Source organism: Lentinus tigrinus (genome assembly GCF_003813185.1).
Source record: "Lentinus tigrinus ALCF2SS1-7 unplaced genomic scaffold L226scaffold_51, whole genome shotgun sequence".
NCBI lineage: Eukaryota > Fungi > Basidiomycota > Agaricomycetes > Polyporales > Polyporaceae > Lentinus > Lentinus tigrinus.
The window spans coordinates 103,508-130,491 of NW_027137960.1; the positions used below are offsets into that span (position 1 = coordinate 103,508).

The following is a 26,984-nucleotide window of genomic DNA, read 5'->3' on the forward strand; positions in this document are numbered from 1 at the left end:
CGCGCTCGTGAGGGCGGGCGCTGCCCATGTCTTTCGTTTACCAGCATCTCCGACGTGCACCCTCGCTGTTCTCGTCGACATGCCGTATAGCTCATAGTACACGTCTCGTCATGCGTGGCCTCCATGGCACCAATGTCGCGTTCGGCGAGTCACAGGAGGCTCGCGCGCGTCCCAGAGTGGTCTTCTCTGGCATACAACCCACCGGAATCCCTCATGTACGTCGCATGCATGGCGAAGATTGAACACATTAACTCTGTTTGCAGCTAGGAAACCTCCTGGGAGCACTGCTGAACTGGGTGAAGTTACAGTGCGACGCCGCGCCGGAAGACCAGCTCATTTACTCCATCGTCGGATGGCACGCGCTCACCTTGCCTCAAGACCCCAAGGCCCTCAGCGCGGCACGTCGGGACATGCTTGCGGTGCTGCTCGCAGTTGGATTGGACCCGAAGAGGTCTGTTATCTTCCACCAGGATGAGGTGCGTGTCGTAGTTCAATGAGAGTCGCGTCCGTTACCGACACGACGTCTCGTGCACAGAACCTCCACCACGCCGAACTCGCGTGGATCCTCAACTGCATCACGCCCATGGGCAAGCTGCGGCGCATGACCACGTGGAAGGTGCGTACATTGTCAACTACGCGCTACCTTTGACCTACATCGCAATTAGTCCAGGCTCGCCGCTTCGCGTAATGCTCGGGATGACTCCGAGGTCGACGAGTCGCTCTTGAACGCTGGGCTATTCACGTACCCCGTCCTGCAAGCTGCGGATATCCTCGCATACCGGTGCGTCTCATCGTTCATTCCGGTTGGTACCTCGCTCAGTGTGTGTTCCAGCGCGACCCATGTACCCGTTGGGGAGGATCAACAGCAGCACATTGAGCTCTGCCGGGATCTCGCGGAAGGCTTCAACCGCACGTTCAAGGGAAAGAGGCCCTTGTTCCCTCTCCCTCAGCATGTTATCAGTGAGCCCCATCAGCTGCTTCCACTCACCTCCGCATCCTCATGCTCTCTTCAGCATCCTCATGTCGGGTCCTCTCGCTGAAGGACCCATCTTCCAAGATGTCCAAGTCCTCGCCGGATTTGAACTCACGCATCCTTCTTACCGACAGCACCTCGAAAGTGCGCTCTAAGGTCAAGGGTGCTGTGACCGATTCGACACTCGGAATTACGTACGACCCAGTCGCACGTCCCGGGGCGGCAAATCTCTTGTCCATCCTAGCTGCCTGCATTGGCGAGGAAGTCGAAGCTGTGGCGGCACGTTATGCGGACAAGGGACACGGCGAGCTCAAGGCAGATGTCGCAGACGCGGTAGAGGAGCTCATCAAGGGCCCAAGAGCCGAATTCGAGCGGCTCCGCGGGGAGACGGCGTACCTCGCGAACATCGCAGAAGAGGGCGCGGCAAAAGCGAGGGAGCTTTCCGCAGGCACGCTCCGGGAAGTCAGGACGCGCGTCGGACTCGTATAGATACAGTTACACATTTCCCGCAGTACACTAGGCACCGTATAATACACCACTGCTCGCTCACGCCACTAGTCGTACACGTCAGGTCGAAGCTCAGCAGGTCCCGATCATACCCTGTGGATCCTGCCCGGCGAGGGACCCCATCTCCGCCAACGTCTCAGAGAACAAGTCGTTGAACGACTGCTCCAGTCCTACCCTCTGCAGGGCGATGTCGAAGCCCTCGCCCTGCGTATCCAGCTTCTCCATCCACTCCTCGATCGCGTCAGTGCCCCCGAGAAGCAAACTCCGCAGCCGCGTCCGCTCTGTCTGACTCATGGGTGACACGCGTGCCCCGTCCGGAAGCTCGGCGTCGACACCTATGGATGCGTCCGCGTCCCAGGCCTGAGCACGGAGCACGGCTAACCAGCCGTGGTCCAAGTCGGTGAGGTATGCAAGGAGGACAGGGAGCGTCTCTAGATCCGGAGTGTACCCGGGGATAGACAGGAGCACCTCTCCTGTGAGCCGGAGCAAGAGCGAAGTGCGCAGTGGTCCGGATGGATCGACTGGCGGGATCTGGAGGATAAAGAACAGCAGGTGATGGGTCGCCTCCAGGTAGGAGGCAAGTGTGGCGAGGGTCGAAGAAGGATCTGATCTGTGGCCCGGTAAAGTGGTTAGTGGCGGTAGATGGCCAGGATACTCAGAGAAAACGCAGCACCGTTTCTTGAAGTTTCGTGTTATTTCAAGGAAACGGTCCTCAAGGTAATCCACCAACTTGCGTTCTTGTGCTGGTGACAGTGCTCGAACAGTTTTCGTGGGGGATGTATTTCTTGGTACTGAGGAGCCCTCGTGTACCATGTCCATGTCAGTTTCCACAGGTACAGGCATGTTGAAAACAATCTATGCTACCTTCGCGGTCAGCTATACAATTTGTTAAAACAAACTGAATGCGCTTACGGTGATGTTGTGATGCTCGTGCTCAGGACGAATAAGCGTGGGGTGGGTTTTCCACCGCCGTGGAGGTATATATAGCGGGTACTGCTAGTAGGTTGAAGTTCTGCGGCTTCAAGTAGATGTTCCTCGACTTTTCGCGTGGTCTCTGATGAGAAAGCGGAGACTATCAGTCTCAGAGCTACATGGACATAGATGGAAAGGATTACTTCGAAAATCACGCACGAAGTATGAGAGTTGTAACACAAGCGAATAAGCGCCCACACCTGCTTATTAATTGATTAGGTCATCCATTAGTTCTGCTGGTATTCAATGGTCGACAGTACGAAGTACATGGTACAGATAAAAGAACATATCGTACGACCCGCACCTTGTCGACCAATATCCCGGAGTCTCCCGCAGGAGGTGACCACCATGCAATGAAGCACGGGCCGGGGCCGCGGGCGATGCCAGGCGCGGTCCATTAGTTCTGCCTTCCCGTAGATTAAAACTTTGAGACTAGAGCGTATTTGCAACGAGTTATAACCGCGAAAATTTGGGCGATTCGCCCGCGCTGGACCAATCAACTGCTATGACGCCGGTTACAAACCCGAGTTACAACTCGTTGCAAATACGCCCTACTTACCCTACTTCCGACCGGTCACCTCAGCGTAACCTTTAACCATAGCCTCGTTGCCTTGGCTTGGACCGTCATCCGCATCGTGAATCCGTAGCGATATTCGAGTGCTCTCTGCTCATCTGGACGCCTGGTTTCTGGCTTGGGGATCCTCACTAGTCCACTTACCCTCACCTTGCAACATAGGATGCTCGGGTGCACTCTGTCCTAGCAGTCGAGCTATCGAACGTCAAACGCGGAGGGGAGAGCGTGATAGTATGATCTATAGATACAACGGGAGAATTGTGGAGTGGGGGAGGTCCGTCGTCGTAGTCAAGATTATTATCATACTTTCATACCGCGCCCACTCGTACTCTAGCTCTTCGCCCCCTGCTTCTCGCCCTTGTCTGACTTCGACTTGCTCTTCGCCTTCGAGCTCTTGGTCTTCTTCGTCACAAGCTTCGTCGGCGTCGCGATTGAGGACAACGTCGAAGTTGAGTTGGCGACTGAGGAGGTCGCCACCAGGGACGTAGCGCTCGAACTCGTATTCGTCGAGCTGGGGATGGGACCCGAAGGCGCCGCGGGGGCAGTAGGTGCCGGAGGAGGGACGATAGCAACGAACGGCGGGACAGGCTCCGCAGGCTCAGCGGGCGGCGCAGGGGGTGGACCGACATAGGATACGTAGTTTGGCGCGCCTGCGTCCGCCCGCCGGCCATGCTCGTGTGCCCAGACGTCGTTTGAGCGCTCCGCAAGGTACTTGGCGTAGGGCTTGGAGCGGCGCGGGGGCGCTGCCGTTTGGTACCCGTCGGGCATGGCGTATCCTGCGTACGATGCGCGCGGAAGACGAGGGAGAGAGGGCTCGCGGCGTTCCTGGATAGAGTAAGGCCGTCCTAGTAGTGTGCCGGGTTCCGCGGAGGTGTGGCTTGAAGCGGCAGGTGCACCGGCGGGTCGGCCCTGAGCCAGCGGGGCGAAGGTGACGGAGAGCGCGATGATTAGGTAGGAGAGTAACATAACTAGTGTATGTAGTGTAGTGTGCGTTGAGTATTCTAATTTGAGAGGAGCGGGCGGACCAGCCTAGCCGAGGGTGAGAACAGTTGGAGACGGACGATGAGCGTAGGCGGACGGCGACGATGTGGTTCGGAGGAGGGAGGCACGTCGCTCGGTCGCGCGTACTTGAACCACTCTGGACAGGCGCGCAAAGAAGTGCAAACACCCCAGTATCACCGTGAAGGGAAGTGACGAGCTCACTTCACCGAGCGATGTTGAAATGCCACGGGCCTGCGAACATATTCGGTTCAGCTGACAACACAGCAAAGCGGAGGAGACGAACGTACCGTTGGGATCGTGGTAATTCTCCTGGTACACAGGGTTCATGCTGACTTTCGTTGCTTCCAAACCGTCCTCATCCTCCTGCTGTGGCCGGCGTCCCATGACGGCCTTGCGAGCCTCCGCTGCTGCATCGCGCGCACCGAGCCGTGTCTGGTGCATCACCTCCAAGCACCAGTCCATCACCAACTCCGTCAGGCGACGCAATTTAAACGCATTCTTCTGGTCCGGGAATGCAAGCGTAAGCCGATAGCTGAACCACAGGTACAGATCCAACACCTTGTGCACGGTCTCGAGAGTGCTCAGTAGCTGGACGACGGTCATGTTGTCTGGACTCCGACCTGGACTCTGCATGAGCACCAGAGCACGGTTCAGCTTCGAGAGCAGCCGCCCGCGGTGCAGTACCTCCTCCACGCGCACTTGCAACTTCTCGCGGTATATCTCCAGCAAAGACCGTGCACCGTCGACTGCGTAGTTGTCACGCCAGGGGCACGGCGAATTCTGCACGAGTAAGCGGTGTTCGAGCGTGAGGCAGTCCGTGAAGGAGTCGATGGTCTTCATCGCCTCTGTGAGCTCGTCCACATCCTGGAACTGGAACACAGGCAGCATCTTGGACACGTAGAGGAAGACTTCCCCAATGGTCGACCCTTTGGCGTCAAACGGAAGTGCGTGAACGACCGGGGTCACCGTTTCCATCGTCATGTTCAAGCGCGCGAGGTGCAGAGGCTCGAACGACGCCGCGAGGGCCTTCCGGACAACTTGGAGGTCGGGCCCGTGGAGAGTGGTCACCACGCCTGCCGCGTCAGAGTCGTGTAAGCCGAAGCGCCCAGCACGACCTGCAATTTGTTTGATCTGCGACGCCGACAAGAGCCGCATGCCAACCCCATCCCACTTCGCGACGGATTCGAATACAACGCGCTTAATTTTCCTAGCAGATTCATTCATCAGCGTTGGTGCGGACTATTGACAGGTAGACGACGCACAGATTCAGGCCCATACCAACAGCATCGCTACCGACGAGCACCCGATAGTCACTCCTGGGGTCGTTGAACAGCGCGGCTTGCTCGCTCCTGATCTCCGGTGGAAGACGTCCATACGCGAGCGCACAGCGCATCTTCGTAGCCTTTTCGATGCTGTGCTTGAGTCCGAACAGGCCACTCCTGGAGAACGCAACCACACAGTCGCCCGCCTGGACCTTCCCCAGATCGCCTTCCAGGCTCTTCTCCGCGACAACGAGAGGGGTTAGACGTTTGTAGTGATGCACTTCCAGCGTGTCGCCCAGATCACGAACGATGGCCTCGATGAGCGGGATAGCAGACTCCTCGCCACACAGGTGGATCTCCCTCGCATTCAGCCCGAGGACCGCGCCAGTCCAAGCACCTCCGCGCTGCTTGTCGGCGATCAGCTGAATCTCATCAATGACTGCGACGTCCCAGTACGTCCGCAGCGGCGTCATCTCGACCGTGCAGCTCAGCAGCGTCGCATCAGGGGATACGATCTTCTGCTCTTCGCCCGTCACCATGTTGCACAGCCGGACAAACTTGGCATTCCCGGTCTTCGTCACCGCGACCTGCTTCTTCCCTGTTTCTGCGTCCTCGCCGAGGTCGAAGCCCGTCTGCGAGTCGGGCTCCGCTTCCGGGGAGGGGTCCATTCCGAGAGGTACGATCTGGCCTTTGTTCAGGCGGTCGTAGATCTCGTGCGCCAGGAGACGGAGCGGGCCGGCGTAAATACCGCGCTCGGCAGCAGCGAGAGCGCGCAGTGCGTTGTGTGTCTTGCCGCTATTCGTCGGGCCGACGTGCATGATGAACTTGCGCGGGGGGGACATGCGGGCGGGGGTATACTGCCAACTCACTCTCGAGAGGTCGGCAGCGTGGAAGAGGGTCTGCATGCGGGAAATGACCTCATGAGGGATGGTGGCCTCGAGTGCCTGTTGTCCCTGTGGGTGGCTGGCCCACTCGTACAGGATCTTCGTGCAGTAGCGGTCCATGGTGGTCCTGTTCCCAGACGAGAGGTCGCGCGCCATCCGAGCGAGGTGATCGTCCCCGTAGGCCAGGTCACGAAACACGTCACCTGCCTCCAGATGTTTCCGGAACACCTTCAACAGGGGTCTTGCCGCGTCTTTAGAGACACCGAAACGGAGCAGGCGCTCTACCGTTTTTGCCCCGGACTTGGAGTACCAGTCGGACACATTCTGTTCCAGATATTCGGCAACATTGCTAGAGGAGAGCCTCAGCTTGTTGCTACTGTCATGCTCGAGATCATGGTGTCGCGGCTGATGAGCGGTTGGATAGGGATCAAATGGCCGCGTCGAGCGTGAACTAGAGGGACGTCCGCGTCCACCAGATTTACCAGCCTTATAGGTCCGTGTACGAGCAAGGACGGGTGGAACCGTGAGGACGCGCCGAGGGAGCGTACTTCGTGAAAGTGCGTGTCGACATTGTGTGTTGACGAGTTGTGGTGTGCGAAACATGGACATTCAACTCTTGAAGAATCAGCCGAAGCACCTACAGGAGCTAGGTCAGCTTGCACGATCCTTGAGACATGGACATGCTGCACGCAGCGTATATTGAGTGGCCACGCCTGTGGAACCAGAACAAGGATAGAGCACACCACTCCTACAAATCTCGTTACGACACAGGACTTCTCACTTCAGAACTGGGAACGTGACGAAGATCGCTGCGAAACTGACGTCGCATTATGACGATGTACGTGTCGGACCCGCCTTACTCCTGTTTGTCGCATTCTCATCTCTTTTGCGTAGAAGCATAGGGTAGCAGCAAATACTCTGCATTGGCAAATGCTCGCCGGGTATGCCTTTCCTTCATGGTGTATGTGGCAAGTATCCGTCACGCACCTCTCGTGGTAGTTCCGCGCTCCTACAGTCTCCGCTCCCAAGCTCTCGGTTTTCGCAAGTGTTGTTGTCGATTTTACGTGGAATTCACGAACAGATTGGCATCAACAAGCAGAGACAGATCTGGAGACCGTCGAGGAGGAAGCAGAAAGAGCCCGCTGAGCTTGAAGGCGCTCATAGTTTTTCTAACTTCGGCACTGCCAAATCCAGACGTCTATATTCACCTCCCTCCTCCGACCACATCCCCGACGTGGACCCTTCCTATCCACGTCATGGCCGCGGTTGCACCATCTAGACTCGCTGCACTCACTCGCATGAGGTGCGAGATCTTCCAGACCTCCTACAACCCAACATCGGTGCGCACTGGCGCCAAGTACCTCCGCGCACGTCTACGTGGCCCGTCCATGATCAACTACTACCCCGAGGAGCTCACCGTCGCCCGCTTTAACCGCATGGGTGGTGGCTTCAAGATCCAGGACTGGGACGAGTACGAGCGACTTGCGGATGTGGAGGAGAAGAAGAGGAGAGGAAAGGGCGCACCGAAGAAGGCCAAGTCAGCGGGTGTGTGCTCCTGTTCCGTCATGTTTCTCTCCCCCCTTGCCGACTGAAGCGTTTTTTTTACAGCGGAGAGTCGGCGGATGTCCAGGAAGCGGTAGAGCATGGCTGCCTAGTTGCTACCGTCTTCACTCTACACTACTCATATGCATTGTTAATTGCCGGGCTCTGTTCTCTCTTCATGGAGCGCGAACTGTATCGATTCAACAATCTCGACAAGTCCCTGTGAGTCCTCTTCCAAATGTGATACCTAGAGGTTCGCTGTACACCCCCTTTGTGATATTCCGGGGCCTTAGACACGCTTGTATCATCATCACACCTCATCAGCGTACGATACCTCCAGTTTCTCGACCAACCCCTCAAGTTTCCTCCACATCCGCCCCTTCAGTGCTGGCGGGTCCCACTCTTCGTCATCGGCATACGAGCTCGTAATCTCGCGAGCCACTTGCACCGTCAGGCTCCGGAGAGGTGATCCCAGCTCTGCTCTGTTCCGCAACATACAAGCGACCCTGTCGCAGAAGTCTTCGAAGACGACGGCCCCGAGGAGGGGACGTTTGAGGCGGTCATCCCTCGGCGCCGCCGGATGCGCCTTCTTGAGCACATCGCTAGTCAGAACTGCTGTGTCGACTATTCGTTGCCAGCAAACAGTGAGTTTGCGCATGCGTGGGCACAGATTAAGCCCATCCAAGATGTCGATCAACCATTGTCGGCAGTCCCAGCCCAGAAAATCGAGCCGTAAGAGGGTGGGGAAGACCTTCAGGAGCTCTCCGAACTTTTCTCCGTCACGTGGGCCATAATTCGGAGACACGCAGCCGTCGAGTCCTCGGAAGGTCAAGGTCGTGACTGCATTGGCGTCGGAGAAGGTCTTGCTCATAGACCCCCAGCAGGTCCATAACGCTCTCTGCGTGTTCGGTGTACCCGGCTCGGGTTTGAAGGAGAACGAGAGTGCCTTGGAGCCGTCAATATACGTGCTGAGGGCCGCATGTTCTCTCGCATCGTACTTCAATTCAAGGTTGACGTGGTCTGCCATCGTCGTGGCTGTGAAGGGACCAGCCGGCAGGGATTCGTGCAAGGACTTCGCCGCAAGCCAGACGCGGCAAGTGGGTCGATGGACAAGTTTGGATAACACCGTCGACGTGATTGTTGGGTGACAATTGCGGGTGTCAAGGCGAGTCAAGGCGGGACAGATCACGGGCTTAACATCATCGCCCCAGACTGGTATGGGGTGATCCTCAGAAGGGCCGGCGGTTCCACGATGCGAGAGCGAAAGGCTCTCGAGGAGAGGGGACCGAGTCATCTTGTTCAAAATCGATGTCATGTCGAATGCGGGTGTGATTACTTCCACGTCGCAGACGGCGCATCCCTCTAAGTGCAGATGGCGCAATTGAGCTACGGCATCGCCTACCGCAGTGGTCGTCCAGGGTTGCGTGAGCGACCGGAGACGGGGAAGTTGCTGGGAATGAAAGATGAGAGATCCTTTCGGACGAGAGCCTCCCAGATGTATATGATATACATCGAGTTCGGCGAGCAACGACAAGCCCGCGTTGAGGAGAGAATTCAGGAGTGATAAGTCTGGCTCAGACCCAAGCTGACCGATCACAGTGATGCCGATGCGCAGACTTGTGATGTGATGTCGATGTAGAATCAAGGAGGGGAAAGCTCGGTCCGTGCGATTATCTAGGGAAAGAGAGAGGGGGACAGTGCCAGAACGCTCAAGATATAAGCGATCGTACAGGCCGGTCTCCCATCCTTTGTCCGTGAGGATGCGTGGTCGGCTGAGAAATGCTGCCCAGAACTGAGGTGTGTGCAGCAGTAGGGAGTACCATGCGCGATAGACCAGGAGATAGGGGGTGTGTGGATGCTGTCGTCTGGTGGGAAGGGGAGATGGGAGGTGGCTGAAGATCTCGCTGAGGACCTCTGGTGGCAGCATACGGTTGATGGGCACCGAGGCGTTATATGCATACTTCAAATCGCGCAGCCTATGATCCTCTTCGTGGAGGTGAAGTTCGGCCCAGAGCTTTGAGCCCTTGTGGCCAACAGGGGTTGGTGAGCGCGGCGCAACCATTTGTATATAGTCTTCACAGCGTAAGATGTCAGAATACACCTACGTTAAGAATCATAAAAACTTATAGTCAGTGTTCACGATTGCGAGAAGACTAGGGCCGACCTTCGACGGGCAAAGGCAATATTCAAAGCCAAGGGCTTGAGGCTCGAGCAAGAGCTAGTACTACTTAAGCGGATTTCTTTTGTTTGATTACGTCATACAAGTACCACAACTTGTTAAATCCCGAAAAGTATATATATATGTAAGACGTGGCATCGCATAGCCAGTGCCACGGTCACCACGCGTTCTCTCTTGTCTTCCACTTTTACTCTCTTTTGAAGTACTGGAACCCAAGCCATCTGACACGGTAAATTCTGCTCTATAGCTATCACGGATAAGATAAAACGCCATTCTCAACGCTTTGCATTGGGATGTGGGAGCTTCTAACATGACTCAAGGTTGATATGCGATTGAATAACCCGTAGTGCATCGTGCTCTTCATGAAATTTCCTCTATTGTGACCAGCTTGTTCAGTGGTCAATGCATTGTACTAATGTTGCCTTACAACAGGGCTGCGCTGCTGCTACAGATGGGACATATTCCCGCTGCACACTAACGAGATCACGACATGGCATCAGAGAAGACCAAGTCGTTGCTCTCGGCCACACTCGCCTCGGGATCCAGTCTCGTCCTCCTCCAGCTATTCTCTCGAATAGTGACGTTCGTCCTCAACCAGGCCTTAGTTCGACTTGTCTCTCCGCAGGTCTTCGGAACCACGTCGATCCAGTTCGAACTATTGCTGTCGACCATCCTCTTCCTCTCCCGTGAAGGCGTCCGCAATGCGCTTTTGCGAGCCCAGTCCGAGCAGTCATCCAACCATGATGCGAGGGGACCCCTTGTTACTAACATATCGCTCCTCCCTATCTTTCTCGGTATCCCTACTGCGCTAGGGTCGGCAATACTCTACCTGGGCAGCAGCTCTTCAAGTACTTCCTCCCAGCCGCACTTCCACGCCGCAGTTGCCTTCTATGTGCTTGCGGCCCTCTCCGAGCTGCTCTCTGAGCCTATGTATATTCGCACCCAGAACGAGTTGCGCTTTCATGTTCGTGTACGCGCGGAGGGAACGGCGGTGATGCTCAAAACCATCACTACCTTTTTGGTCCTCGTCACTACCTCGGAGGAGTGGGCACTGGTGGCATTCGCCTTGGGCCAGACGGCGTACGGTCTGACAATGCTTGTGGCTTTCGCCGTTGCATGCCGTGACAACCTCGATTTCCGACTGAGACAGGTTCCCGTTACCATCCATGACCAGTGAGTGGATTAGATCTCACGGCCAAGATGACGCTAACGGATCGTCAGCACTGAGAACATGTACTTCGAACCTGCCTTGTTCAAGCTCTCGGTGGCAATGACGGGACAGAGTCTCATCAAGCACTTCCTCACCGAGGGCGACAAGTTCCTCGTGTCCCGTCTAAGCCCGCTGGCGGACCAGGGTGGATACGCAGTCGCCGCCAACTACGGGTCCCTCGTGGCGCGGATCGTTTTCCAGCCAATCGAGGAAACGGCTCGAGTGTTCTTCTCGAAAACGCTGGCGTCATCCTCTTCCTCCGCGTCGGAAGACAAGTCTCCGACATCGCAGACGAAGGAAGCACTCCAGACCGCTTCCACGGTCCTGCTCACCCTGCTCCTCGCGTTCACCCACCTTCTTCTCCTCCTGATTACGTTCGCACCTCCCTTCCTCCCGCTAGCCCTCTCGCTGGCGCTGCCCCGGAAGTACCTCGCGACCTCCGCTCCGGCGATACTGGGCGTATACATCTACTATATCCCGGCGATGGCATACAACGGCGTCCTCGAGGCCTTCTTCGCCTCCGCCGCCTCGCCTGCGGACTTGCGCGCACAGGCGCGCTGGATGCTCGTCTTCTCCGCCGCCTTCGTCGCCGGGGCGGCGGCGCTTGCGCGTGGGCTCGGGCTGGGCGATGCGGGGCTGGTATGGGCGAACGTCGCGAACCTGGCGCTCCGCGCGGGCTATGCATGGGCGTTCGTCCGCCGCTTCTTCAGCGCGCGCGGGGTGTCGGTCGAGTGGAGGCGCGCGGTGCCGCCCCTGCCCGTGCTCACGTCGTTTGCTGCGGCCGGCGCGGCGGTGCGGGTCAGTGCGCGGGCTCATGTGGGCGCACCTGTGAATGTGCTCGCACAGACGGGACACGTTGCGGTGGGTGTGGTGGGAGTGCTGGGGTGTCTGGTGACTTGGTGAGTTCTTCTGTAGGCTGTTCGTGGTATCGTTCGTTCGGCTGACCGGGCCTGCAGTGTCCTATTCGAGCGAAGGAGCGTGATGCAGCTGGTGGACTCTCTGCGAAAGGCACGTTGAGGGTAGGATGAACGCGGCGATGCATGGGCAATTCCGAGTCCGATGGCGGCGTGGTGTGTTCCTGAACGCGGACACTTTAGCGTAGTGGCGTCCAGATTATAACGAGGTAACTCCTTGCGATCGCAGCGAATTGTCGTCATCTTGAAGAGTATCCAACTTGATCTGACGCATTAAGGTGCTATGCCACTGAGGGGGATCGTACAGAGGGCGTCTTCGCTCGCTATGAGAAGAGCAGGGGGGGCAGTGTGCCTTTAGGCCTTATTCGAATTCCCCACGAGACGCGTGTCGTCATATGTTCGGACCATGTAGCGGTGATGCAGCGGCCTGTCCACAGTGGAGATAGCCAAGCACGTCCGTCGTCCGCACACGCAGGAAGATCCGGTCGGAGAGATCTTGTTGCATAGATTTATGCGGTATGATGAGATGCGACGAGAGATATGTGTGTATGTGTAAGTGCGATCCTGCACGAGAGCATGAGGCGTTATCAAGCTTCCTGGATCTACCGGGATGAGGAGATTGGAACGAAGACGAGGATGCGGACGAGGACGAGGATCGGAACAGTATGGAGATTGGGTTGGAGATAGATGAGATGAGGAAATGTGTTATGGCGCGCTCGAGGTATACAGAACGAAGTAGAGTCGAAGTCCGAGCGCAGAGATGGAGTGGAAGACGCATGCATGTCGATTAGATAGCGAGCTTATAATAAGTTGTTAGTTGGAATAAGATAGGCATATGCGTGGGCGTTATGAGTTTTGGGGCTACGGAAGGGGGTTGCGCAGGAGAAGGCATACGGTTCAGTAACGCAGCACCTCCAGCTCGACGAGCCAAATATTCTTGCTGGCAGCGGCGACACTCGTCAGCCATAGATTATCTATGGTGATACCAGGTTTCGAGCTGTCTACGGAGGTGAATGTCCAAAGTTTATCCGACTTGGGCGGGGGTGCCCTCTGGGAAGAGAACGGGGTACATTAGCGTAGTATAGCCGAGGGGACTAGCAGACTCACAACGGCCTTCTTCACGTACTCTGCGATATAATCGCAGATGTGCTTCGCGAGTTCCCCTCGAGTGATGTATGTGCGGGTATCCTTGTCCTGGATAGCAATATACCTATCTTTGGACAGCTTCTCTGGATACCCGGGCCACTGCAGGTGCAAGGAGGACGCTCAGCATGTATGCCACTCCTTGCAGAGGGAACGCTAACTCACCTGGACGGTGACGCGAATCTGCCGGTGACCCGTTCGTTCCAGGACGCGCTCGTCGGAGCCATCCAGTGCAGCGTCGCCCTTGAGGACATCCACCACGCGCACACCCGGAGAACCGCCAGAGGAGAAGCTCTCCTTATGTGAGCGATTCCGCTTCGGGCTCAGCTTGATGGTCTGCGGAACGCGCTGGCGCTTCACAGTCGGCGCCTGCTGAACGGTCACGGCGGGTGTGGATGGCTCCCAGTTGGGGAGGAAATACGAGATCCCACGCGGAGAAGCTGAGGTAGGGAGACCAAAACTAGACGTAGATGCCACAGCAGGAGAGTTCAAGCTGTAGAAGCTCTCGTGAGAGGCCATAGAGGAAGGGCTTCCGGCGTAGAGGTTCTGGTAGCTCGAGGAGCAGGAGTCGCCAAGAGAGGAGTAAGTTCGAGCCGACGAGCCCATGGGCGAAACCTGCATGTATGGGCTGTTCAAGGACGACGGTACTGGTAAAAAAGATCCTGGCGGAGACGTGCAAGTATCCACGGAGAGACGAGGGCTAAGCTCTGTCAATGGCGAGTAGTAGACGGACATTGGGGATGGAGTCAGCGCGATGCCCGGAACGGGGGGAGACTGGGGAGTTGTGACGAGATCCGGGAATAACGCATGCACCCCCTCCGGGAAAGGAAGGGGCGACAACTCCTGAGGGGTTTGTCAGTCAAGGCAGCGAATGAGTGTACGCGATCTGACCATACCGAAGTATCTTGTGAAGACGATTGGGACATATTGGGCGTAATGATGTCGTTCCACTGCACACATTGACTCTCTGCCGGAGTGGGTGGCGGAAATATATTGGTCCGGGGGTCCACATTACATGCTGGGTAGCTTCCAGGCATGGGCGGCTCGGGCGGCTGCTGTTGTTGAAGGCAAGAAAAATCAGTACAATTACGTCACCCGATCGTAGAAGAAGACGCACGTTATCATAGAGCCAAGGCCAGAAGTCCGAAGGATGGGCACCGGCATCGGAAGGGGAGTAGCCTGAGTGCGGGTAGGTGTGGTCTTCGCTCATATAGAGACGTGGCGGCCGCAGCCAGCTCCGAGGTGGGAGATGAGGTCAAGTCCGGGGAGTCTTATATCTGACCGCTCCGTGGCGGGAACGTGGTCGAACACGATCCGTGCAGGCGGAAGGCGATGAGATTAATCATGGCCGTCCACAGCTTCTGTCGCATTGGAGTGGACAGAGAGTACGACGTCCAAGCTTTGCAGTGGGTTGATGGGATGGAATTCTGGTCGGAAGGACGAACATGACGAAAACACGAGTGGGGAGGGAGGTCTGACGAGTTTGATGCTGAACGATTTCCAGAATGCGTACAGCACCGGACAGGCTCGACGTATCTGGACATGGGTGGGCGAACATGGGGAGGTATTACGAGAAAAGACATGGGCGGATTATGTCCTTTGGCTGTGTCGGAGCGCCTACCCATTCGTCGAGGGCAGTACGGGTGTGAGCGAAGCATTCCATCTCGAATTCGACAACGACGTGAAAGCGTACCGTGGGCAAACCGTGCACGCTGAACGTCTCACATGTCCGACGGTTCCCGGGCTGACATCAGAGCACAGAAGGGGCAGGCAGAGCCCCTGCTGGCGGAGAAATCAGAAGGCTGTGTTCCGTTGTACCTTGCCCCTCCGATATTGAACGCCTTGGGCAAGTTGACGCCCTGGCCGACGCCCTTGCGCCGTTGAGATGATGATATCGTGGACCGGAACAAATCTGCAAGAGGTCCCATCGGGAGAGTCTTCCTGAAGCTAGAAGACACCGAGCTCGTTGAAAACGTGAGGCAGGCGCGTGTTGCTTGATGCATGAATCGTAGATTCTTCAGATGGTATTGCTGGGTAGAATAACTCTTACAGCCTCAGACAGACGCCATGGCAGCAACAGAGTAGGTAGGAGTCGTACGGTTCGGATCTTGTGAAGAGGGGGATCCGACTTGGACTCCGACGATCCTAGTGCCAACGACAGTGTCTGGAGTCGGATGCAGGTGTACACGCCTCAAAAATCATGTCAAATTCAGAAGAGAAGGCTACGTACCACTCACTGCGTGAGGGGGGTCTCTCGGGAGGGGTATCAGAGGCAACGGGAGGCAACAGGAGATGACCTCGCGCAGTCTCATGCAGGGCGTCCGAGACCTGGTGGATGCCTGGGGCTGCCTAACGATACGTCATAGTACATAGTCGAGCTGTGCGTCTGCGTGAATACTATATCTTGGGACTAATACGAGTTTGGCTTGTCTCTGAATGTCTCGGACTCGGGATGCGAGAGAAGATGACAAGTTTGACGCCCGTCCCGACCCGTGCAGGAGCAGCCGCGCTTGTTCGAGCTTGCTTGTGCGCCGTCATCCACTCGCCGTCAACCTTTTCTGCTCCTCTCTGGCTAGACTGGCTGAACCGCATAAAATGGTTGCCTTTACGCTCTCCTGGGACTCTGCGCTTTCATCTCTTGAACGACTTCACTTGTACCCACGAACTATGGTAGCTTTCCGTTGCATCTCCCTCAAGTGCACTCGCGACCTCGCTTCGCATTACATCGACACCTGCTATTCGCCCAAGAGCCTCGCCGATCTCTTCGCTCAGGTACTACTGCAGAACAAGACAAGGCCGCTCCAAGCAACCGGGCACGAACCTCGCAGCGGAGTTGCCAGTGGAACTGGAGTTGTACATTGACCGTCAAGAGGTAAGTCGCGCATCTTCGCTGCTACTCAGCATGTCCCATCGGACACAGGATCCCCATGACCATGACGACATGTTTGTCGATCCCACGACATGCTTCGACTCGACGCACACTTTGCCACACATAGTGTGCCCGTCGTCGACCTCGGCCGCCATAAGGGCGTGGACGATCATGCTCCTGGCGCACCTTACTGGCTGGTGCACACGCGCCCCACAGCTGGATTCACCCCTTCCAGCGTAAGTGTTTCCTTGTGTTACTGGCTGGCATATTACGTCTCCTCTCACAGTTGGACATCCATCCTCCCAGCTGTTCCGCTCGTGTTCTTTCCTCTAGGCTCTCAGTGGCGACAGCACACGTGTGGTATTCTTGACATTTTCTCACCTGTGTCGCCAGCTGTCTGATATCTTACTCCTGACGACATCAACTTGGATTCTATACTGGCCTGCTCTGCGACCACGCTCATTACTAGCCTTATACCAAACATCTCCATGCCGCGACTGGATTGGTAGCCGAGTCCGCTTCGTACGATGGGGATCAGGAGGCCTTACGCCAGGGCTTGATGATGGCTCGATGGCAGCGCGTCTGCGGTACATCGGTTTGTACTTATTCGAATTCGAATCTGTACATGTACAGTATCTACTACTGCAACCGAAAAAAAATACATAAAATTTGGTCTTTACACATCTGCAATCTGTGTAAAGTGGGGAACAAGATGGATCGTATTGCTGTCTAGGCTTCATCCATCCTCAATTTAAGCTTGTCTCGTACCCATGTCAGAGATGACCTCTGAACCAGGACCCGAGAAAACCAGGGGCAACAAGAGATAACCGCGTGATCCTCTGGCTCCCCTGTCGGGACCATCTCTGGACGGGCCGTCCGACATATCCTCTACATGTCTCTGCTCCGGAGAGACCTGTCTCACGCAGTGACTGGTTCTATGTTCCACTCTGGTCTTCGGTGTGTCGTTCCTGGCATTTGGACTGGGTAATGGACGGAAGTCACGTTGTATCTCGAGTTACCGGTGCTTCTGTCGGTGGAGGACAACGAAGTCGAGCGAAGGAGTGGACTAAACTTATATCCGCGCGTTAACCAAGTACTTACTGAATGATAAGCGGGGAAAGGTCGGACTTATGGCTGCAATAAATCTTCTAATAGCGAGTAAGCAAAGTTTGTAATCGGCCAATAGACCATACTAAGCAATCTCAAGTCATGCCACTTCTAGGGCTCTTAGGCTTCCTTTGACCGCGCAGGTCGCGACAGCGACGACGACGACGACCTCCCTCTCATCATAACATGCCTCGCGTACCATCTGTGTCGCCCGCCACGGGCAAGCAAGTCCCCTCGCATTTCATACACACTACGGATGCTCAATTCGTCGACAACGCCGGTCGCACCGTCCTCCTCCGCGGCGTCAACCTTTCTGGTGCAGACAAGGCCCCTGTCGGCGCACAGTCGCAGTCCTTGGAAGGATTCTGGGAAGCTGGGGAGAGAGGAGATGCGAGCTTCGTCGGACGACCTCTCCACCTCGATGACGGCTCTGCGGATGTGCACCTTACGCGTCTGAAGGGCTGGGGCTTCAATATGCTGCGCTATGTGGTCACTTGGGAGTCCCTGGAGCACGCAGGACCGTGAGTATCCGTTGTAATAATTCAATGAACAGAGACTCATCCTGTGCAGTGGCACGTACGATTACGAGTTCATGGACTACACGGTCCGTGTACTCCGGAAATGCAAGGAGTATGGCTTCCGAGTGTACATGGACCCCCACCAAGACATTGTGAGTGTCCTCTTGTTCACGATCATCGCTGCCCCGGAGTTGTGCTAACGTTATGTTATCCTACAGTGGTCGCGCTTTTCCGGTGGTTCTGGTGCACCATATTGGACCATCCTGGCATGCGGCATCAACCCTCGCAACTTTACGGCAACCCAGGCTGCCATTGTGCACTCAGAGTACCCTACACCTGCCGATCCCACACCCGCCGAACTCCCCGCTATGATCTGGAGTACAAACTATGGCCGTCTTGCATCACAGACCCTCTTCACCCTCTTCTTCGCCGGTCGCGAGTTCGCACCAAAATGCATCATCGACGGCCAGAACATCCAGGACTACCTCCAACAACACTACATCGCAGCCATGGGTCAACTCGCGGACAGGATACGTGATGCGGGAGACCTTGTGGATGAGTGCGTCATTGGCTGGGACAGCATGAACGAGCCATTCGAGGGCTTCTGCGGTTATGCCGACCTGAACACGGTCCCGACGAAGCAGGGCTCCACGCTCAAGAAGGGTCCTTTCCCGTCTCCTGCGCAGTCCCTTCGCCTAGGCATGGGTGCAGCTCAGACCGTCGACAACTGGACGTTTACATCTATGGGGCCGAAGCGGGAGGGCACGGTTACCATCGACCCACAGGGCATGAAACTATGGGCAGATCCCCAGAGTGAGCCCGGCGGTGTGCATCCGAGGTGGGGATGGAAGCGTGACCCGGGTTGGAAGCTTGGAACATGTGTATGGGCGCAGCACGAGGTTTGGGATATCGAGAGTGGCGCGGTGCTCGCGCCGGACTACTTCCGCTACCTCGTGAACGGAGACGAAGTCGCGTTCATCGACGACTTCTGGCGATCGCACTTCCAGGCGTTCGCAAACCGCATACGCGAGTCTCATCCCGAGGCCATCCTCTTCGTTGCTCCTCCCGTCTTCGTCCCTCCCCCTCAGCTGGACGAGCGCTACCTGAAAGGGCGGTGCTGTCTGTCGACGCACTACTACGACGGCCTCACGCTCTTGACGCGTCATTGGAACTGGTTCAATGCGGATGCACTAGGCATCATTCGCGGGAAGTACTCGTCCAACCTGCCCGCGGTAAGGATCGGCGAGAAGGCTATCCGCAAGTCGATACAGGAGCAGCTTGGCTACCTGAAAGACGATGCGAAGATTCTCGGCGCGTACCCTACCATCATTGGCGAGATAGGGATCCCGTACGACATGGACGACAAGAAGGCGTACGGGTACACGGACGACGGCAAGTACAAAGGCGACTTCTCGAGTCAGCAGAAGGCGCTCGATGCGAGCATGAACGCCGCGGACGGCCCGAACGCGCTCAACTACACGATCTGGAACTACTGTCCCGACAACTCCCACGAGTGGGGCGATGGCTGGAACATGGAGGACCTGAGTTTGTGGAGTCACGACGATCTCAAGCCTACGTCGCAGTACAGGATGGGAGCGAATGGCTCGTCAGCGGCCTTCTTGCTGAAGCATGGCCATACCAGCGCTCTTCCTTCTGCAGCCGCGTCTTCTGTCTCGCTCGCCACGTTGACGCCTGGGGAGACTTCTTCCGACGAGACCGTCGTCTCCAAGCCCTCGCTGGTGTCGTCTGTGTCGGACTGGGACAACGTCTACGACTTCCTCACCGACGGCGCTCGTGCAGTCAAGGCCTTCTGCCGTCCCTACCCCACCGCTGTCGTCGGCGTCCCCATCGACATCCAGTTTGATATCTCGAAGGCAGAGTTCAAGCTCAAGATATCCGTGCGTCCTGAGGATGCACCGCAGAGCGCACGGCTAGGACTCTCCTCCCCTGACTCAGAGAGCCCCGACGAGGCGGAGCTTCCTACGGAAATCTACATCCCCATGGTGCATTACGCCAGCGACAAGGTGCTCTCCGACGTTCAACGGATCACCTCGCCATTGTCCGGGTCCGTCACGCCGAGTGTGGCAGACGATCCGTTGTCCAAGTCACCCGACCTCTCCCGGTTCCCGCATGACCTTACAGCCGACCCGCTTCGACTATCATCATACGGGTCCTCGCTCCTCTCGCTCAATGTGAACGTGTCCGGAGGCCGATGGGCCGTCTCTGGCCAGACATTGAAGTGGTGGTATCCCGTCCCCGCGACTGGGACGCACGAATACACCATCACCGTCAAGCGCGCGGGCGGGGTCATCAAGACGGCCGAGGAGGGCGGGGCCGCATGCACGTCGTTCTGGAGATGGTGCCTCGACGGGTGCTGTAGCATCATGTAGGTGGTCACGGAGGGGGGACGTTCTTGTTTTGCCTGTGCATATTGACACTTGCTTTCTCACATCTTGGATGGATACACGCTTGTACTATAGACATTGTATTGGATCAGACTTGTCGTGATGCTGCATATGCCGATGCTTCTGTGTGGTCGCATGAAGACGACGCGCATACCTATGACTAGTACCGTATGTGCGCATGAGCTACGGGTCTCCTGAGCGAGCATTTGACAGTTTATCTCTGTCCTGAAGTATATGAGAAGTGTACAATAGTAAGCTATCGCATCGATTGACCCCGGAAGAACGCTGAGTGTGTTTCATCTTGACGTGGAAGAGGAGGTCGGCATTTCGATACCTCTCTCCGTATCCTTTGGTCCTTCTGTAACCATCCTGCATGTCCGTCATGTAAGCGCAAGTAGGGGTATGCTTGGGCCGCTCAGAACGTACCACGGCCACACATCGTGCAGTGTGCTCCCTTCAGGAAACCGCTTATTCGTCATCTTTCTTCATTGCATCCAGCTTCGAAGACGACAGGTCCGTCCACCGAGTCCCGCACCTTCCGAAACGCCGGCTCGACTGAACTCCAGGAGGACCACGTTTCGTCGAGGGCAAAGACGTCGCATACTTGTCCCGAACCATCTTCGGGCAGCTCGAAGCATTCATGGTATTGAAGATACGTCAACCGACTACCGAAACGCGACGCGCGAGCCTCCAGAGCGGCCGCAATTTGTTCAGCATGGGTGACGAAGAGCGAGACTGCCTTATCTCCCGTAGGCAGCACCGGTGGCAACACGAACATGTGAGTCCAGCAAAAGTCAAGGGTCAACCGTTCGAGGCGCGGGCATACGACATCGTCTGCTGTGGTATCGTCTGCGGGTTTGAGCAAGTCGAGTGCATCGAAGCCTTCGTTGCCGGCGGATATGGTGAGGGACTTGAGATGTGACAAGACAGGAAGTAGGAGACATAGCTTTGACTGGTGGCGATATCGATCCCCCGACATATATGTCAGACTTGTCAGAGAATGTCTAGATCGGAAGGCATCGCGTAGCACGTCGATCTTATCAAAGTTCCAGGAGGTTTCGATGTGGACGCGTTGTTCCCCACATACGTAACATTCCAGCGCGTCCTCGGATGATCTTCTGTTCAACAGCAACGCCACGCTATCAACGTCTGAGATGAGAGGGTCTGCAAGCACCCGACATTGCAAGCATTCTTTGAGGCCTTCAAAGTCGCTGGATGAGCTATAGAGATCGCGGATATGGATGCAAGCGGTCGGTGCGAGAACAATATACGGCATGAGTGCAACGATCCGTGATGCCCAGTCGTCTATGCGGAACCGATTCAGAGCAGGAAGAGAGACCGCCTGGAATTCGGGGGGAGGGAATTCATCGGCGTCCGGTAATACCCCGGTAAGCTCGAGCCGGACGAGCTCTGGACATCCTGCCAGCGCGTACAGCAGATCTTCGATGTCGGTTTGAGGATTCTCGTGCTCGCTCCCCGTGTCGTCGTCTTCGTATCGGTCCAGTTCCACACTTTGGACGGATGGAACAGCGATCTTGGGGAACAAGAACGCTGGTACATGGACGTGTCGTAGGCGGGGGATGACATCAGCGGGCAGAGGCTCCACGTCCAGCTGGATGTTATCGTACTCGCATACTTGATCGCATCCTTCACATTCGTGGCAGTTACAGTAGCAATCGCATTCCTCTGGTTTGTACTGGACCATGAGCTCCGTGAGGACCGGCATGCCGTTGCGGAGTGTGCGATGGAGGCAAGTCACTTCAGCAGTGACCGCAGTATGCACCGTGAGCGAGGTGATCCTCCAGAGCTCCGAACCAACGGTCACGGATAACGCTTCGGTGTAGTGGAAGAAGACTGGTTGGATGGGAAGAAGCCGGGATCTCTCCAGAATAGCGGCAAGGTAGTCGGGAGATCGGGGGAGCCCACCATACGCATGGAAGCACGCGCCTCCTATCGCATCGACCCAGAACTCGGGTGTAGCGAGGAGTACTCGACGCCAGTGGCGGCATACGTGAGCAAGGCTGTAGCTTTTCCAGTTGTGCCATGCGTGCGCGAAGATAAGGGAGAGGAGTTCGTTGGGGAGGCAATGTATGGGCGCAGCGAGGTTGTGTATTGCGAGGAGTGCGAGTGCTAACTTCCGATACTCTTCAGCTCTTGCCAGAGTCCAAGAGCGTATCTCGGACCCAACAAGTCCAGACAGGCACCTGCGGTCCGCCGCCGGAAGAATGGTCGCAAACTCAGGGAATGGCAGGGTGTCCGGAGCTTGGATGCCGGCCATCTGAGTAACAAGTCTCTGTCAACTCTATTCTCAATTGAACAAAATGGTGCATATCTCATAACTCACAGCGGAACAAGAGAATCGGAGAGAGAGAGAGCAGGCGAAGTAGAAAACGAAGTCATGCCATCAGGAGAAGAAAAACAGTGCGCTTATGATGACTAAGCGCCTCGTACTTAGCTACATAGTGCGCTTCAGCCTCATGCGCACTAATTCGCATATGAACCAAGAAAATGACTGAACTGGAGACGTAACTAAGGCACCCGCATGAGACTAAGATATATGCCGAACCAACAGCGATGCCGCGTGCTCGTCTAAGCCGCCATGTCCTCTCTCAGCTACAAGTTGTGGTTCCAGGGCCCGGCCTGCAGTACGGTGACGGTTCGCCTGTGCGTCGGTCTGCACTCGGGCGCTGCGAGCGCGTCGCGCGAGTCCAGCGAGACAGCGACTAGCACTGCTCAGCCAAGAAGCGCATAGAGACGCGTGCATGCGTCCGGCACCGCCGCATGTACGAGTACGGCCCAGATCTGCAACACGACCTCGACTGCATGCAACAGCGGCGGTTCCAGCGGGTGCGAGGCGAGGAAAATATCACGGTCGAAAGTGACATACGGTGATCACATAGGAATAGAGATAGTAGAGGTCACGATCGCGGTCGCAGACGGAAGAGAGCCTGGGTCTCCCAGGGTGGACTGGTGCCTTATGTTCGGTTCTCAGGGCGAAGGTGATGGCGTTCGGCCCGAAATACTTGCCCAGCGTTTTGAGGGGAGAAAGAGTAAGGGCGAGCAAGGGTGGTCCCTCATGAACCCCTTGTCGAAATTTAGAAATGAACACCCTCGTGACGCGCCTGGTCTTCCGGTGGATCATATCAAATCGTGCGCTTCCGAAGGGTCTGCATACTCCGGCGCAACGTCCGATGTAGCTGTGCGATCTAGGTGTCGACACGGACAGTGCGCACGGTGATCCTCCAGAAGCTGAAGAGTACGGGATAGCGTCGTCGGAAAATGAATGGACCTCTGTCATATAGGGAGGTCGTATAGGAAGAGGCTGTGATCGCTTCAAGATGGCTGCGATGTACTCGGGGGATCACAGTACTCCCCATGCGGAACATACTCTCCTTCCACCGCGTCGTGCCAGAACTCCGGGGTGGCGAGTGCAACCTGACCCCAATTGCGGCATATGTGAGCGAGACGGAAACTCTCCCGATCTCGTCACGAGTGAGCGAAGATACGGGACGGGAGTTCGCCGGGGGAAACGATGGATTGGGGCGACACTGTTCCCGACTTTGGGGAGAGCAAGCGCGAACCTGCGATGCTCGTAGGCCTTAGCGAGTGCCCACGAGCGTATTTCGGTGTCAGACAAGCAACACGTTACGTCGGTCAGCCGGGAGTAGAGTGGACGCGAAGTCGCAGAAGAGGTCACGCGTGATGGTAGGCCATCTAGCGGGGGGTTGTTAGGTTGCTGTCAGCTGAGCAAAGTTCAAATTGTAATACCTGTACCACTCACAGTCACCAGGTGTCTCCTTGTCAAATTCTTGTGCACTACGCCATCCAAAATATGGTCTTGTGCATTCCGCAAGGCCGTGTCGGGTAATGACACCGGTCGGAATCCGGATCTCTGTCGTATCAACGCGGAGCAACGAATAGACATCTATTGCAACACGGAACCGTCTCACCAGCTCGAAGAGGCTACCGGTCGCTCAACAGAAGTGACAACATCCAGACCTTCCGTTGATCTCACATCCTCATCACACCTCCGCATCCACGGTATAGGCCGTCGACTCGTCCCCCTCAGAAGTCTGAGATATCCCCGTCAAGGACTCAGGGAAGTCCATCGAGAGGCCCACAGACCCGACAATCCTCGCGAAGGTGAGCGTCTCTGAGATGCCACTGAAATCCTGGTTGTCGGAGTTGAGGGGATCCCGCGAGTCCAGCTTGAGCGCGTCCTGGTTCGCGGACTGGAGGTCGAGCAGGAAGCGCGAGACGAGCACGGCGGTGGCGCTGCATGCGTTATGCTCAGTATGAGGGGAATGGGTTTGCTGGACGCGGATGTGCAACACAACACGTACGGTTCGGTAAACTCGGTGACAAAGCTGACCGGGTCGAACGCACCGACGACCTGGTTGCGAGATGAGTACGACGAGCAGAAACGGACACAACGAGAATCTCACCGAGATCAACGTGAAAACCAGATGCAAGATGTTAAGGATGAGGAGGACGCTATGATCGTATCGTGAGTATCGGGCGCTACAGAGAGAGTAGGTCATACCTACACGAAATATATGGTCCCTTTAGCAGTCGAGTAGGTCAGACATGCAGTATGGGGATAGACCGGAAGACCACTCACCATCACGTAAAAGTACGGTTGTGAAGGACAGCAGGTTCCGAGAGCTGTCGAGGTTCACCAGGTTTCTTCGCGGCAAGGTGTACCAGGTGACGCAGAGGAGTATCAAGTCCGCGGCCATCAGGGTTCCCCGAGAGGCAATCGTCACTGGTAGTCAAGTTAAATGCATGGTCAAATATCATACATTCGGAAGGAACATACAGCTGTGAGATTGAGTTGTCAGAGTAACCTAGGCATTATGAGGGACGATACTCGCCTCTTAGCCATGGAAGGGGTGAGGTCGACTCCGGCACTGCAGCCGAACGTGGGGTCGTTGTACCCATCCAAGTCGAAACCGTACTGAACCTGAAAGCAACGAGTTTCAGAGAGTGGACTAACTCAACACCGGCTGTGCTCTCACGAAGTTGACAGCGAGCGGGGTGATGCCAAGCAAGAAGACGAAGATAGATAATATCAAGTTCTTCCCACTCAGTGCGAATGCTCGTAGAGCGGAGAAGGCTGATAAATTGGTCATTAGGAAGTAATCCAAGTACAGACTTCGTGACGACTGACCAGCCCAAGGAAGAAACTGGATCCAGCTGATCGCAGCCTCTCCTTTGACCAGAAGCGAACAACTATGAGAAGCTCTGGTGAGTTCTGTCGCGCTCGCAGGACGGATGTATTACCTCTGACAACTACGTAAACAATTGAACGGGTGAGATTGGCTCAAACACACCTTATCTGACATGGGCACGAATTCGCACATGATGAGGATATAGCTGATCAAGGCGAGATATCTGTTCAGGAAGAACAGGATAGATGCGCCCGTCCACTTCCCTCGCCAGAAGAGTTTCACCTCCTGCCCGAAGGTGATGAGGTACTCGTAGACAAGAAAGGCTAATGGACAACTCGAGAGTGAGATCGCGTTTAGCCCTCATGCTCAACCTGCTCACTTGTGCCTGCGAATGTGCAGCAGTTGTCGACGAAGCTGATCAGTGTATGGTTGGTCAGCAAGTATCCACAAGCATCGACAGGAATACGCTCACAGATTCTCGTACACGAGAACGAGTCCATCTGAAGAGTCCGATGCCATGACAGGGTCGTGAGGATGCACGATACGAGGGGAGACGTCTGGGAGGGTTCGCTATATAACGATACGGCAGCGATGTGGAACCAGTTCTTCCAGAACCCGACACTCCGCATGACCGCAGCTGATGAGCCGTGCATGAGGATTGAAGATGCGATAAGTATGGGCTTCGCGAGCGCATCGCCCGCGGCGACCCATTCACTTGTATACCCGCGATTCCGGAGTGCCAACAGTAGTGATGCTGTGTGAGCATAATTAGGATGCTTATTCGAGGTTTCTACTATTACCAATGTGAGCTTGTGGGACCACGGAGGGTGACTATATGCGGATCTGAAATCTCTATTATGCCGATGCGGTCGTAGCAGGTGGGTCGGTGGGAGGAGAAGAAGCGTCTTGAGATCCGCTCGAGGAGTCTAATGGGTATGATGGAGGATTCGGAGGCTTCTTGGTGAGGTCAATGAAGGGTAGGGGCACAGGCGTACCCTCGAACTCCGCCCACCCGCCTCGCAAGCCGATTTCCACGACGCGTTGCAATATCCGGGCCAACTCGTCATGTCTGTGAGACAGCAAGAGCCATGAGCATGGCGGAGCGAGCATGGAGGAAGGACAGACACGCACCGCATCGATTCCTCTGTCATCCGTTCCTCATGTTCCCTCGCCATCGTATCTAACCGCCTGGTGAGACCCTCCACACTCTGTTTAAGCTCGTCTAGTTGGTCGTCCACTGCGTCCCTGCGTTTCGTCGTATTTCGTGAGGATCGCCACGTTTCCCCCAGTATGAGCCCAGCCGCTACTGTGAACAGGAAGCCTTCCGCAAGCGCATTTGCGCCGTTCTCAATGGCTCTGCGAGGCACGGACAGTCAGGACGTGTCACTGTAACACGAATCACACCACGTACTTCGTCTCTGAGAGCGGACGAACGTGCTTCGCAGGTTCTCCCAGGAGGTTCGTTCGCATCCTTACCTCGGTCTGGTACATGCGCTGCGCGAGACCGACACAGATCGAACGGAACTTCTCATGCCTGCCACGGGCAACATCAGAACGCGTTGCGCACATACGAAGCACTACAACAAAAACTTACTGCTTCGCCTGGACCTTGATCTGGTTGCTTATGGGTTTGGCTAGCGTCTTGCACCGTTCAGAGCAGGAAAGAGCTAGCCGCCGTCTGGACTCACTCGGATGAGAAGTGACGCGATCTTCGCGGTGGCCATGGTCGAAGTGGAAGGCGACGAGAGCAAT

General features: G+C 56.1%; 13 protein-coding genes across 13 annotated transcripts; 4 read left to right on the plus strand and 9 right to left on the minus strand.

Moving 5' to 3' along the window:
• Positions 1-26: 26 nt before the first annotated feature.
• Positions 27-1,617, plus strand: L226DRAFT_494767 (tryptophanyl-tRNA synthetase; the record flags this gene model as incomplete). The annotated part of the gene is made up of 6 exons (XM_067677495.1): positions 27-215; positions 264-476; positions 536-616; positions 666-781; positions 833-960; positions 1,014-1,617. 6 exons carry the CDS (start codon positions 27-29, stop codon positions 1,460-1,462), a joined length of 1,176 nt encoding a protein of 391 aa, XP_067529672.1. The 3' UTR covers positions 1,463-1,617.
• Positions 1,553-2,293, minus strand: L226DRAFT_472322 (uncharacterized protein; the record flags this gene model as incomplete). The annotated part of the gene is made up of 2 exons (XM_067676453.1): positions 1,553-2,090; positions 2,154-2,293. 2 exons carry the CDS (start codon positions 2,291-2,293, stop codon positions 1,553-1,555), a joined length of 678 nt encoding a protein of 225 aa, XP_067529673.1.
• Positions 2,294-3,356: 1,063 nt separating this feature from the next.
• L226DRAFT_575883 (uncharacterized protein) lies at positions 3,357-3,992 on the minus strand (the record flags this gene model as incomplete). Its single annotated transcript, XM_067685267.1, has 1 exon — positions 3,357-3,992. The coding sequence occupies one exon, from the start codon at positions 3,990-3,992 to the stop codon at positions 3,357-3,359; it is 636 nt and encodes a 211-aa protein (XP_067529674.1).
• A 63-nt stretch (positions 3,993-4,055) lies between these two features.
• L226DRAFT_472348 (P-loop containing nucleoside triphosphate hydrolase protein) lies at positions 4,056-6,777 on the minus strand (the record flags this gene model as incomplete). Its single annotated transcript, XM_067676455.1, has 2 exons — positions 4,056-5,235; positions 5,291-6,777. The coding sequence occupies 2 exons, from the start codon at positions 6,775-6,777 to the stop codon at positions 4,056-4,058; spliced, it is 2,667 nt and encodes an 888-aa protein (XP_067529675.1).
• Positions 6,778-7,357: 580 nt separating this feature from the next.
• Positions 7,358-8,032, plus strand: L226DRAFT_555308 (uncharacterized protein). The gene is made up of 2 exons (XM_067683053.1): positions 7,358-7,719; positions 7,783-8,032. The coding sequence occupies exons 1-2, from the start codon at positions 7,431-7,433 to the stop codon at positions 7,812-7,814; spliced, it is 321 nt and encodes a 106-aa protein (XP_067529676.1). The 5' UTR covers positions 7,358-7,430; the 3' UTR covers positions 7,815-8,032.
• On the minus strand, positions 8,027-9,778 carry L226DRAFT_617085 (uncharacterized protein; the record flags this gene model as incomplete). The annotated part of the gene is made up of 1 exon (XM_067686985.1): positions 8,027-9,778. One exon carries the CDS (start codon positions 9,776-9,778, stop codon positions 8,027-8,029), a length of 1,752 nt encoding a protein of 583 aa, XP_067529677.1.
• A 277-nt stretch (positions 9,779-10,055) lies between these two features.
• L226DRAFT_540109 (Rft-1-domain-containing protein) lies at positions 10,056-12,404 on the plus strand. Its single transcript, XM_067681805.1, has 4 exons — positions 10,056-10,124; positions 10,328-11,068; positions 11,117-12,004; positions 12,062-12,404. The coding sequence occupies exons 2-4, from the start codon at positions 10,386-10,388 to the stop codon at positions 12,120-12,122; spliced, it is 1,632 nt and encodes a 543-aa protein (XP_067529678.1). The 5' UTR covers positions 10,056-10,124; positions 10,328-10,385; the 3' UTR covers positions 12,123-12,404.
• Positions 12,405-12,916: 512 nt separating this feature from the next.
• L226DRAFT_472357 (uncharacterized protein) lies at positions 12,917-13,681 on the minus strand (the record flags this gene model as incomplete). The annotated part of the gene is made up of 3 exons (XM_067676458.1): positions 12,917-13,051; positions 13,130-13,264; positions 13,328-13,681. 3 exons carry the CDS (start codon positions 13,679-13,681, stop codon positions 12,917-12,919), a joined length of 624 nt encoding a protein of 207 aa, XP_067529679.1.
• A 3,570-nt stretch (positions 13,682-17,251) lies between these two features.
• Positions 17,252-20,347, plus strand: L226DRAFT_494782 (glycoside hydrolase). Its single transcript, XM_067677496.1, has 3 exons — positions 17,252-17,659; positions 17,709-17,808; positions 17,875-20,347. Exons 1-3 carry the CDS (start codon positions 17,325-17,327, stop codon positions 20,044-20,046), a joined length of 2,607 nt encoding a protein of 868 aa, XP_067529680.1. The 5' UTR covers positions 17,252-17,324; the 3' UTR covers positions 20,047-20,347.
• A 1,635-nt stretch (positions 20,348-21,982) lies between these two features.
• On the minus strand, positions 21,983-22,339 carry L226DRAFT_472280 (uncharacterized protein; the record flags this gene model as incomplete). The annotated part of the gene is made up of 1 exon (XM_067676450.1): positions 21,983-22,339. A coding segment is annotated over one exon (357 nt), but the record flags the coding sequence as incomplete, so codon positions are not given.
• A 784-nt stretch (positions 22,340-23,123) lies between these two features.
• Positions 23,124-24,102, minus strand: L226DRAFT_306950 (uncharacterized protein). Its single transcript, XM_067673753.1, has 2 exons — positions 23,843-24,102; positions 23,124-23,797 (listed from the first exon to the last, which is right to left on the minus strand). The coding sequence occupies exons 1-2, from the start codon at positions 23,984-23,986 to the stop codon at positions 23,423-23,425; spliced, it is 519 nt and encodes a 172-aa protein (XP_067529682.1). The 5' UTR covers positions 23,987-24,102; the 3' UTR covers positions 23,124-23,422.
• Positions 24,084-25,751, minus strand: L226DRAFT_575891 (uncharacterized protein; the record flags this gene model as incomplete). The annotated part of the gene is made up of 12 exons (XM_067685268.1): positions 24,084-24,336; positions 24,405-24,454; positions 24,507-24,555; positions 24,609-24,624; positions 24,683-24,826; positions 24,864-24,882; positions 24,932-25,024; positions 25,080-25,177; positions 25,232-25,293; positions 25,423-25,555; positions 25,612-25,646; positions 25,705-25,751. 12 exons carry the CDS (start codon positions 25,749-25,751, stop codon positions 24,084-24,086), a joined length of 999 nt encoding a protein of 332 aa, XP_067529683.1.
• A 336-nt stretch (positions 25,752-26,087) lies between these two features.
• L226DRAFT_575892 (OPA3-domain-containing protein) lies at positions 26,088-26,956 on the minus strand (the record flags this gene model as incomplete). Its single annotated transcript, XM_067685269.1, has 5 exons — positions 26,088-26,301; positions 26,364-26,588; positions 26,644-26,766; positions 26,827-26,873; positions 26,921-26,956. 5 exons carry the CDS (start codon positions 26,954-26,956, stop codon positions 26,088-26,090), a joined length of 645 nt encoding a protein of 214 aa, XP_067529684.1.
• Between the last annotated feature and the right edge of the window lie 28 nt (positions 26,957-26,984).

Bases quoted from the DNA above. Each gene is read 5' to 3' on its own strand.
- L226DRAFT_555308 (XM_067683053.1), top strand. From the start codon at position 7,431: ATGGCCGCGGTTGCACCATCTAGACTCGCTGCACTCACTCGCATGAGG. The intron at 7,720-7,782 runs GTGTGTGCTCCT...TTTTTTTTACAG, and splicing joins GAAGAAGGCCAAGTCAGCGG to CGGAGAGTCGGCGGATGTCC.
- L226DRAFT_540109 (XM_067681805.1), top strand. From the start codon at position 10,386: ATGGCATCAGAGAAGACCAAGTCGTTGCTCTCGGCCACACTCGCCTCG. The intron at 11,069-11,116 runs GTGAGTGGATTA...ACGGATCGTCAG, and splicing joins CCCGTTACCATCCATGACCA to CACTGAGAACATGTACTTCG. The intron at 12,005-12,061 runs GTGAGTTCTTCT...CCGGGCCTGCAG, and splicing joins CTGGGGTGTCTGGTGACTTG to TGTCCTATTCGAGCGAAGGA.
- L226DRAFT_494782 (XM_067677496.1), top strand. From the start codon at position 17,325: ATGCCTCGCGTACCATCTGTGTCGCCCGCCACGGGCAAGCAAGTCCCC. The intron at 17,660-17,708 runs GTGAGTATCCGT...CATCCTGTGCAG, and splicing joins TCCCTGGAGCACGCAGGACC to TGGCACGTACGATTACGAGT. The intron at 17,809-17,874 runs GTGAGTGTCCTC...GTTATCCTACAG, and splicing joins TGGACCCCCACCAAGACATT to TGGTCGCGCTTTTCCGGTGG.
- L226DRAFT_306950 (XM_067673753.1), bottom strand. From the start codon at position 23,986: ATGTCTATTCGTTGCTCCGCGTTGATACGACAGAGATCCGGATTCCGA. The intron at 23,798-23,842 runs GTGAGTGGTACA...CTCAGCTGACAG, and splicing joins CAAGGAGACACCTGGTGACT to CAACCTAACAACCCCCCGCT.